The sequence below is a fragment of the Chelon labrosus genome (genome assembly GCF_963514085.1).
Source record: "Chelon labrosus genome assembly, chromosome: 8".
Taxonomy (NCBI): domain Eukaryota; kingdom Metazoa; phylum Chordata; class Actinopteri; order Mugiliformes; family Mugilidae; genus Chelon; species Chelon labrosus.
The window spans coordinates 1,366,483-1,378,569 of NC_140358.1; the positions used below are offsets into that span (position 1 = coordinate 1,366,483).

General features: G+C 40.1%; 1 protein-coding gene across 1 annotated transcript in view; it reads right to left on the reverse strand.

Annotated features, from left to right (window-relative positions):
* Nucleotides 1-4,903: 4,903 nt before the first annotated feature.
* Nucleotides 4,904-12,087, reverse strand: part of gfra3 (GDNF family receptor alpha 3) — a gene marked incomplete at its 5' end in the record, with an annotated part of 57,354 nt that continues 50,170 nt past the window's right edge. The window contains one exon of the mRNA XM_084549896.1: nt 4,904-5,180. Coding sequence (XP_084406022.1) covers nt 4,968-5,180 — 213 coding nt within the window. The 3' untranslated portion in view covers nt 4,904-4,967. The remainder of the gene's footprint in view (nt 5,181-12,087) is intronic.

Below are 12,087 nucleotides of genomic sequence, written 5' to 3' on the forward strand. Positions count from 1 at the left end.
CTTGTTTATTTCGGTACATATTAATGTAAATCACCGGTGTCCACTCCCTCCACTGTCTCTCTTTCTCCTTCTGTCCATCCCTCTTGTCGTCCTGCCACTGGGTGTCGGCTCTCATGACAAACAGCCAAGACAGCAATTAAAATGAACAAGGAGCCTGGTAAAAGGCCGTCGCTCTGGCCCCCACCGGCCACGTCAATCAGACGCCTGCCCTCCCCTGCTGATCTCAATTAACCCCCACGATTGGGTGGTAGGAGGTGTTGGTGTTGGGGAGTGACCTGGCTATTTAATCTAATACAGAGGAGGAGGGAGACTCTGTTCATTGTCTTTTGAGCTAATTTACACCATATGCTCACTTTTGTCAATTTCCAAAGAAAGCTACAGCCAGGGTATTCTAAGACTGTTTGATCCACCTCTAACGTTAGCCAGGAACCTAAACCACAAGGAAATGAAAAAAGTGATAATTCATGATATGCGCTATGAAGGGATTTGGTGTATAGGCTCTGAGTCCATCACTCCCAACAGTGAAACATCAAGCTCAGTTCAGCAGGGATTGGTGGGTGACACATGTCACCAATGGAAATGTACAGGTCATCACTCACTTCAGAAGGAGTTTGACCACCAAAACAACAAATCTCTTCATGTATATCTATACGACCATTTTTTTGTCTTTTTTATATCATCATTTCTTAGTGTTAATATATTATTGTTAACTGTATATTTACTTAATTGCTTTGTTATTTGAACAGTGTGTGAGACATTTGGGAGGTGCTCTGAGACATTTGGGAGGATTTAAGTATGAAGTTAGACGTGGAAGTCTAGGCTTTCCTATCACTGGGCTGTGAGATCTTAGAGTGCGATCACTTCCACCTAATAAAAACATGCATGGATGGTTTCTTCTTGTGTACGGCACATTTCAGTGACATGAGTCTCTTTAAAGCTACCATGAAATGCACCTCTGGAATGATTCCCTGTAAAGTTTAATGAAATACCTCATGGAGACATTTGCTGTCACTACAATGGATGTTTTTTTTTCATTTTAATCAGAATCCTTCAGTGGATTACTAGTTGATGTTTATGACTCCCAGTTAATACTTGCATAAACTCCTCGTCAAATAACATAGGTATTTACTGTGCAGCCCTCTCAGTGTTTAAAGATCAGGTAAGCCAACAGAGCTTCACTCTGTGTCTTAGCACGGTTTCAGTGATTGACATGCGCTTTGTCTGAGGGGTGTGTTCAGATCGAAAGGCTTTTGAGACTGTGCATGTGTGTTTGTTGTACCTAACTGCTGTGCCTGAGAAAAGAAAAAAAGGTTAAAGTACGTTGCATACCTGTCACCTTTTTCACTATGTCTGCCCTCATCCTCTCATTCCTTTTGTAGTTTGTTTTCCCGTAGCCTCACAAAGCAAACGTCCTCTTCCTCCTTGTAGCTTTTTCTTTTTACCCTTCCTCTCCCTTTTTGCCTCTACCATTTTCCTCCTACTATTCTTCTTCTCCTCTCTTCCCTCGCCTATTTTTTTCATTCTTCTTCTTTCTTTCTTTCTTTCTTCTTGTAGCTTTTTCTTTCGAGCTGTGTAATCTTCTTTCTTTTCTTCACTCTCTTATTCATCATTATTTATGACTGTCCTCATCTGTTTCCTTCATTATCTTTCTTTTCTCTTCCCATATTCATTTCTGGCATTGTTTTTTTTATTACGGTGTCATTGTTCTCTGTTTTTCTTCTCTTTCCTAATTTCGTCTTGTATTCCACTCTCTTCTCTATTTATCTTGCTATAACATTTTTTCCACCTCTTTTCTGTTTTTAATTCTTGCCTTCCCCCTTTTCCTTTATTCTTTCCCTTTCTCTCATTCCCTGGCTACATCCCTCCCTTGCCCTCTACCATCACTGGCGCCCCTGCAGATGCAAGTTAATTTTACACAATCCCCAGAAATAGGAAAAAATTAATGTCAGCAAAAGATTTATAAGACATAGAAAATCAAGAGCCGGCGATTGTCTCTGCTATGTTTGTGCTCCAGGGTCCTCTCTGCTCTCGGTACAGCACACTATTTCTATCACTGCCTGATACCCTACCACACTCCCCACTCCCAACACACATATACCCCCCCACACGTAAAACATCAAACACACAAAGACCACACAGGGACTTTTTCTTTTAAATTTTCCTCCATAAATCTCTATCTTTTTCACATTCTTCATTTTGTTTGTGTTAGAAGTATTGTGTTTGGTCAACTGCTGGGGAGCTATTTGATTTGTTCTGCCGTTTTAGAGCTCATATTGTTTCTGGTGTGTTGTTTTTATTATGACGGCTTTATTCATATCGGTGCCTGTGGCAGCTTGGGTCCTGGTCCTGAGTCACCGGGGAGGTAGATAGGGACAAGGATAGAGCAATAAAGCAAGAAACAGCTGCATCGGCTCAATACGTGACAGGCAGTTTGTGTGCAAATGTTTGTGCATGGACTTCTGCGCAGCTTGTGAGGCAGTGCTGATGTGGGTGGGAACAAGGAAGCACAAGACTCAAATTATAACAAAAAGCTTTGCCCAGTTTTCTTTGCAATCTGTCTGCCCTATTCATGTAAGTGTGCACACAAGACACACTTGGTGTTCATCAAACAATAAGTGAAAATTGTGCAATTTGTTATTCAACATGTCTGCAGCAGCAGGGAGACAGGTATCGCACCATACATCATTGTGATAAAGTTTGACTCATGTCATATATCAACGCCCCTTTCCCCTTCATTCAATGTTTGAATAACCCATATACAGGTAAGTTACAACCAGTGGTACAAATCACCATCCATTAAACGACTGCAGGCATTTCTGAATTATATGTGCATCAATTCATATATATGTATATTTGATTAGCCCTGCGATACACTGGCGACCTGTCCAGAGTGTACCCCACCTCTCGCCCGATGACAGCTGGGATAGGCTCAGCAGACCCCGCGACCCTTAACAGGAATAAGCGGTTACAGAAGATGAATGAACGAATGAATATATTTGATTAACGCTGACAAAAAGAAGAGGATGTGTGTGGAAGTGAATACAGTGTGGCTGCTACCAGGAGATACAGTAGTAGCAGAGTATGTTTGGATGCTGCTGTTTTGTTTGTTTTTCATTTCAGCATTCATTTCAGATAAGTCATAAATAACAATCTGCTTTATAAAAGTAGCTTTTGTCTGTAATGTCCTTATTGCCTCACATTTTACATTCCCTTTGTTTTTTCGTTTTCATTTTGTAGGACAAATTAAGAACTTTGGAGAATGCTTGAAGCTATTGTTTTATTGATAAATAAATCAAAACAATGTTTAAAATGACATATAATTCAGCTCCACCATGGTAGATGTGTTGGTCTGTTGCTATCAGTAAAACATTTCTGTCCTAAAATGAATCCCAACACACTATGCTAATAAGTTAGCAGAACAAAGCATGGTATGCTAAAGGTATACTTATTAAGTGAATTCAATATGTGTTGCTATAAATTAGGAGCAGTGAGATTATTCAAACTATGTTTAGTCTTTTAAGCACCAGATAAATAGAAATGCAGGGCAAATCTTTAAATGTAGTTGAGAGTGAATATTTGGTATTTGTCAAGAGCTTAGAGACAGGTCAATAATTATATTCAGTGACGAATAAATAGGGTATGGTTGAGCAGCCTACTTCTAGACGTTACAGGCTAGATTGTGAGACCATTTTCCTGCATTGCAGTAAATCCATGGTGTAATTTTGTAGCCAAAATGTGGATTAGGATGATTTGTATCCATTTATTGAAAAATGGAACACAGGAGAATCTGGAGGGTAGGCCACCATTACCTGTTATGTTTTAAAGTTTGGGAGCAAATTTGACACAAACAAATTCCCTTCGTTTTTACAATACTTCACCATAGATTAAGTCAGGAAACAGCCACGCAGCTTGTCACAAAAACAGTAAATAATTGAGAGGATCATAACAGGAAATAATAATTAGAAAAAAATGCTATGTATTTTCTGATTGCAGGCTAATCACAGAAAGTTTCAGAGTAACAGATGTAGAATGTCCTCAAACTCACTCTTAATCCTGCATGCATGTGGACAGCACGGGAGGAGAGGCGCTGTGCTGTTGCAAAAGAGCTGCTGACCGAGATTACTCTGGGCAGCATGGAAAAGAACAAATTACAGTATAATAGATTTTTGTATATTTCTCACTTTCGCCCCTTGATAATTCTGTACTGCTGCTGTACTGCATTGCCAGCTCTGTCTGAGCATTGTCAGTGTTCTTTTTTAATAGTGTGACATTATGGGTTGAAAATTGACATGTGAGGTGAACGTGTGTGAAAAGTGTCAACTGTGCCAGCCTCAAGGTTGATATGTGAAAGTTTGCAGCTCTGGGAAATGTTAGCTATTTTTATTGTGATGCAAATGTATTTTGCTTTACCACTTTGTAAACTGTACCTTTATATTTAATTTCATCTAGTTTTAATCTTAATGTGTTATAATTGTGTTGATCAGTAGAAGCATATAGGTGGTGGACTTCTTTTTGCCTACTAGGAGATATTGTAGCAGTCCAAAATTGTAATCTCCAACTGATAATTATAGCTACACTCACTGCAAATATTTATTTGCTAACAATGAAAAAAGCCACTTAAGCTAACATGTTTGTTTTGTTTTTTTCTAGACTGATGAAAGAAACAGCTACACTATGCTTACTGGCAAACGGCTGCATGTGAAAATACCACAATTGGGTCTCCTGTACTCCCAGGACTGCAACACCCCAGTGTAGCTCCAATCAGACCTTACTGAACAGAGAGCCATTTTCAAATAAGGAGGGAAGCAAGTACAGAAGACTGGAATTGAAGGGGATGCTACTGACAAAATGTGAAGTCCATTTCTTCACTATATTTCTTATAATTGTACAGCAATCAGTCCAGGATTGTTGGCAGTTCCATTGTATGTGAGTGTGTGCATGTGTGTGTGTAATCCCAATTCTCTGTTCTACCCCCAGCTGAGGGAGGCAGATAGGAGCAGAAGGAGCAGTAGTATGGGTTTAGCAGGGCCTGTGGTGAGATATGCAGCCCCCCCACTGCCAGAAGAGCCCAGGTTGGAAACAGTGGCCCTCTCTGAGTATAGCTGGATGACATCAAATTGGTCGCCTTCATCACCCTCCTCCTCCTCTGTCTGTGTCAGTTCTTCCTCACTTTCCACCTCCTGTCAGGGAGAAAACAGTGTGAGTGGAAAGTGCTGTTGCATTTGTTAGCTTAGATCTTTAAAAAAATAAATAAATAAATAAAACAATGTTACACTTGATTTCATGAAGGACACTCATTCATGAGCCCCTGACAAACTAAACCACTTTAACTAGAGACCATCTTGAAATGAGATCATGAGAGCCTATGTGTTCTCAGACATACTGCTAACTGCATTTTGATGTCAACTACACACCCCTACACACCTGTTTTGTGTCTGCATTGTGCTCAGTTCTTATCCTAATAACATCAGTGTCACTGACACATTGTTATAAGTCTGTTATTTAGAAAGTAAAAGTTACTGTTCTGCATTTTCTCTTAAGTGTATCTTATTTACAGACATATGAATGTTAATTTTGGGTTTTGCAGTGGAGTTGCTACTGACTGATGATGTTTTTCAGGAGGAAATATAAAAGTACATTTTCCTTTAAAGGAATGTCTGTTAAGCAATATTCGTCACGGTTACTGAGCTGTTGCATTATAACAAAAAAACAAAAATGTTGTTTTACATTACAGCTAAAATGATCTCTATGAATGCAAATCTGGATATATATGTACCATGCTAAATTGTAATCAGATGTGATCAGACAGATTTACAGAGTGCTATATGTAAACTAAACATTTCCCACAGCTTCAAAGCATGTAACTGGAAACACTGAAATAGAAATTAGAAAAGCATGCATGATCTATCTATCTATCTATCTATCTATCTATCTATCTATCTATCTATCTATCTATCTATCTATCTATCTGTTATTAGGAAGTAGTCACAGCAAATGCAACATGTTTGGCAGAAAGCTTTGCACTTAATGCTACTGTTCATTTAAAATGGGTCTACAGAACAAGACAACAGTCATTCTTGTAACTCTTCGACAGCAGATCACTTTAAAATACTGCAGGACGTAATGGAACAAGAGGAAGCAGACACAGTGAGCTGTTAAATGAAGAGCTGAATGCTGCACACATCTTCTCAGCAAGGAACTCAACTTTCAGTGTCCCCTACTGTTTGCAGTGAAATGTGCAGCACAAAACCAATCAATCAAAATGATTAATGTATTTTATTTATTAAATACAATAGTGTTCTGTCCGATGGGTTGAGGTCTAATTACTTTTTAGTTTCTAAAAAGCCTCCAAACAAATATGCAATAAAGTTTACAGATTCTTGTTCAAGACCAACTTCAATAAAAATGCTGTGTAATTTCTTATGTGGCATGTAGGTGGAAGTTTTTTCAAATGTCATGTGAAGGGTTTTTGGTTAATGCTTCACTTTAGAATGTTTCGCAGCATTATCTTTTGTGTATCTTGTTAAATGTGTCGTGTACTGCCTTTGATACCTGCTTGGAGTTACCATTTTTTGACTGGCTTTGAGCAACTCATTTTAACTTATTGTGACAGCCAAATAAGCTATAAACAGGGTTACATGCTTCAGGGTGAAGAATGGATCATTGGTAGGTTCTTTTCAAAGAAACATGAAAATAATTCTATAAAATAATAGTGAAACAAATTGGAATGAGGATATGTGCCCAGCGGCTGACAATGCATCAAGGTGAGCTCTTAAGGCTGACCAGCTGAAAGAACTCATTGCATCTAAGCTTTAACTTTTACCCAGCTGGATCAATTATTCTTAGTCACTATCTTTTGTTGAGTTTTGTCACCTTTCCTTTAATCTGCTGCTCCTATAACTTTTTGGCGAGGGACAAAAAAAGCCTGAAGTACAATCTTAATATTTCTTTGAAGATAATTGAAGGGAAGAAAATAGACTTGGGTTCTTTTTAGGACCAGCATACATCCATGTTTTTTCCCTCTCAGCAGCTTATAGTTTCTGACTGTTGAAGATGACATCCATACTGTTATCTGTAACTGTACTGCTATCGCAAGTTGCCTGTCAAAAAAGCTACAGATGAGATCCTCCCCTGCAAAGAAAAATGCTTAATATTTCAGTAGGATCCCTTCAGTAACATCCTTAAGCAATACATATTAGGGCTACTTTGCAAAAACCACTTCACAGCCCAGTGTTGTGAGTCTGATTGGACTGGGGTATGTCTGATTAGACTCACAACACTCACTACAAAATGCGTTCAGGTGAGTTTATAGAAAAAATATATATATCATTTTTTCATGATGATAAATGGAGTTTATTTAATTACTACACCCTGACATTTTGTCACATAAACTCATGGACCAGTTGAAGTCATTGGAGGGACACTTCGACACATGCACGAGGCTTTCTCATCAGCCGACCACTGCATCACCACCTTGGAGTTTATTTGCAAAGAGCTACAGGTGGCTAACGGTCTCATCAAAGCTAAAGTCAAGGACTTGGAGGGTTGCTCCCGGAGGGTCACTGCCAGAGGGTTGCTCCCGGAGGCTCAACATTAGAATTGTGGGGATTAAAGAGGGACAAGAATATTGTCGGCAGACTGAATTTGTTTCTCAGTTAATTCCGGTGATACGTGGCAAAGATAGCTTCAAGAACCATTCTAAAATTGATAGAGCACCTGATCTGAGACCCAAACCACTTGCAAACGTTGCCAACATTGCCATGGTTCACAACGGCCGTCACGGCCACTGAAAGACTGCCGCTGGATCGATACTTCTGTTGTATAATCCACGAATATCCATACAGCAGTGTGAGGAAGAGACTTTTGGTTGCTGGAGCCAAGTGCTCCCTGCGTTTTCCAGCCAAGCTTCACGTGGAGTTCAACAATAAAGTCACCATCTTTGAGACAGCAGCTGACGCTGAACGGTTTGCCAACTCCTTAGTAGACAAATCCTAATTTGTGAATTTAAAGTGTCCTTTGACACCATTCTGCTGTAGGATTCTAAGATGAGTTGCTATGGGTCCTTACTTAAGCTAAATCTGTTAGCTTGTCTGTAGTAGTATTTAGGTGTAGTTAATAACTGTTTGCTACCATTTCTGTTGGAGGCACACACGGTGCCATTGGTACAGTTAATAGCTCAGGTGGCCCTGTTGCCCAGCAGCCTCCATAGTAGCATGTGGGTTTTTCCACCCTGTTCTTTGTTGCGGTTTCTGTTTTTGTCTTTGTTTACAATACTGCATATTCTGCTGTTTGACATACGCCAGACTTTATTTTTCACTACTTTTGTTTTAAATGCAGGACTATCAGCCGTCAGTGTTAGGAACTAGTCCTGTTACTTTTACGTTCTAGAATTGTAGAGGTCTTAAAAGACAGGTAAAGTGTTTGCACACTTAAAGTCTTTGTCATTCGAAATTATTTTCTTGCAGGAGACCCACATTCAGCCAGCAGAACAGAGGCAATTGAGGGTGTATTCACACCTGCCTTGTTTAGTTCGATTAAAACGAACTCAAGTTCGTTTCCTTGCTTGGTTCGGACCTTTTTGACTGGTGTGAATACAATCACTCGAACTCTGGTGCGGACCAAACAAGCGGACCGAGACCCAGCTGAGGAGGTGGTCTCGGAGCGGTTCCTACCGAACCCTGGTGCGGTTCCTTTATGGTGTGAAAGCAGCCCGACCTCGATCCGACCCAAGTTGCAAAAATCTACCTTTTTGGATTTGACGAGCTCCCGTAGTTTTCGCGCATCTATCAAGAAGCGTCTGTGTGTCTGTCTGTCTGTGGCACGCATATGTCGCGAACCGTTGGCCCGATTGATTTGAAACTGGGCAGGTGTCTCGCTACGGGCACGAAGATGTGCACTGCTAAGTTTGACGTTGTTTGGATAAGAAATGTAAAATATATCGGTAAAATAGATTTTCTCCGCTCTAATATTTCCAGTTGCCTGATGACAGTTCTAAATTATTGCGCTGGCTCAAACGCTAGATGGTAACCATGGCAACGGAGACTCAACGTTATTTTACAGTTTACAGACAAAACATGAGTGATTTGATCATCTATCTATAAATCAAGAATTTCTTTTAACTTATTTGGTGAGTTTGTGTCTGTCTGTCTGTCTGTCTGTCTGTGGCACGCTGATTTGAAACTGGGCAGGTGTCTTTGTGGGGAGGAGACATGGGTCACGACAATGGTCACAACTGAAAAATCTTCTTCAGCTCCCACTATAGGAATACATACTTCTGACGGGCACTGCACTAGTTATGGGAAATGTAGGATAGCCCAGTGACACACACAACAGAGAGAGACACGTGAAGCAAACAAACGCAGGTAGGTTAGGTAGAGATGAGCCGTGGCTTAACCGAGCTCTGAGGAGACACGCTGCCTCCTAGATATCTGGGCAGATGTCCAGATATCTCAAATGCTGGAGAAAACACATAAAAATGCAGAAGTATATAAGATTTTTAGTAAACAAATGAGAGAGAGGGGATTCCAGCGCTCAGTTTATAAACCATATTGCTAGCATAATAACAAGTAGACCTACAGTACGCAAAGTCTCCATTGTAGCCTATTTACGTGGGACATTTGGCTTCCTTCTTTACCCCGCCTATACGTTTACCAGCCAATGGCTGAACGACCTTAGCACATGTGTTTTTGTTTATAAATTCTGGTCCGGTTGCAATTAATCACAGTGTGAAAGCGAACCGCACTAAAAAAAAAAAAAGAAAAAAAAAATTGGTCCGGACCAAAGCAAGTGAACTAACGGACCTTCCTGGTGTGAATACGCCCTGAGATTGTTGTGGGTTTCCCAAGTGTACCAATCTACCTTCTCATCTAAGATGAGAGGTTTTGCCGTTCTTATCCACAAGACTGGTCCATTTATTTTCAAATACATGATTACTGATCGAGGTGGGAGATATGTTCTTGTAACTGGCTTGATTAATTCTGTCCCCTTAGCTCTTTTAAATATATGTGGTCCTAACTTTGACAGCCCAGATTTTTTTTTTCTTTTTTTTGTAAAATCTTTAATCTTGTCGCTGAATATAGCAATTGAAAGATAATTATTGGTGGGGTTTTCAATTGTTCTTTGACCCTAGTTTGGGCAGACTGTCACCAAACCACCTCCATCATTAAAGTCTGTTTCAGTCCTCAACAATCTCGTTAGTTCTTTAGATTTGATGGCTATATGGAGACTCCAGCACCACTCAGAGAGACAGTACTCTTTTTTTTTCTCCTGTACATGGCAGTTTCTCTAGACTAGACTATTTTCTGGTGGGCTCCAGGTTAATATCGAATGTAACTGACACAATATGCCATAGTATAGTGGTCTCTGATCACAGTTTCTTTGATGAAAATTAATTTCAATCTTAAATGACCTCAGTACAATTGGAAATCCAATCCTTCTCTGCTCTCAGACTGTTTTTGTGAATTTATATCCTCAAAGATTTCTGACTTTTTACTGATAATAAGGAGGTTTCTGACGCAACTCTATGGGAGTCTTAGGGGTCATGCCATCTCATACCAATCATCTCGTAAGACATTTAGTCAGGTTAAGACGTTTATCTGATATTGAGAATGAGCTATGTTAGAAAACACTTATATCTCAAAAAGTCCAGATGCGCTCAATGCTGTTTTGAAAGTAAAGTATGAATATAACCACATCCTTGGTGAACAGGTGGGGAACTACATTCGTAAGCTCAGACCAATGCATTTTGAGCTAGGCAAAAAAGACGATATATTGCTTTCAAGGCAGCTGAAGGGTGTTCAAGCTGATAGAGCAATTCATAAGATTTCCTCTCCATCTGGTTAGTTTCTAACTGACCCTAAGATGATCAATGAAAGATTCTTCAACTATTACAGTCAGCTATTTGCTTCGAAGTCCAAAGCCACTGATGCCGAGATACCTGACTTTCTTGATTTTTTGGATATAAGTCTTAATGAAGCTGCAAGGCTTGACTTGGATTTCGATTTCTTAGAAGAAATAAAAAACGCCATATGTTCTTTTTCTAAAGGTAAGGCATGCGGCCCTGATGGGTTCAGAATAGAATTTTATAAAGTCCATGTAGACATAGTTACTCCCCTCTTACTCCGTATGGTAAATAGCTCTGTGAAGGACAGTATTTTTCCTGACTCGTTATATGAGGCCAATGTCTGACTTCTCTTGAAAAAAGATGTTGCATCATATTGGCCATTAAGTTTATTAAATAGTGAACAAAAACTGATTGCAAAAGCTCTGACAAACAGATTAAATAAATACACTGGAACATTAAATCATTCTGATCAAACAGGCGTCATTCCTGACAGAATTTCCTTTTCCAATACCTGATGTTTGGTGAATACAATACCAGTCTCCCCCACTCTGTTGTTATCTGTCTGGATGCACAGCAGACCTTTGACCAAACTGAGTGGAAATTTATGTTTGCGGCACTTGCAGAATTTGGCGTACTTGATAATGCTCTACACCTGTCCCAAATCCTACATTTTGACCAGTTATGACAGATCTTCTGCTTTTACTGCACCGTGGAACTAGACAGGGTTGCTGTCTCTCTCCAATGCTCTTTGTCTTGGCCCTCGAGCCTCTGGACATTGCTATTTGAACTAACCCTCAAGTTGTCAGAATAGAATGTGGCTCTTCCAAATGCACCATTGGTTTGTATGCAGATAATGTGATCCTGACCCTGGCAGAAGAAATCCCTAAATCCCCTCCTCAATCTAATAGACTATTTTGGACAACTATCCAGGGTTTACTATCTCTGGACAAGATGCAAACAAGTTGTGGAAAGAAAGATCACGTGGGGTGACCTATGGCAATCAGAGTCACACCGCATGAAATTCCTAGTTCAAGCTGTCTATGATGTCGTTCCTAGTCCATCCATCCTGCACTGCTGGGGCTTGGCCGATACACCATTGTGCCCTCTCTGCCAAAAGAAGGGGACACTTGGGCATATCTTGAGTTGCTGCCCAAAAGCTCTGGGGGAAGGCCGGTACCGATGGCGACATGATCAGGTGCTCAAGACCATCGCAGAGAGCATCTGTAGTTCAATCACCGGCTGCC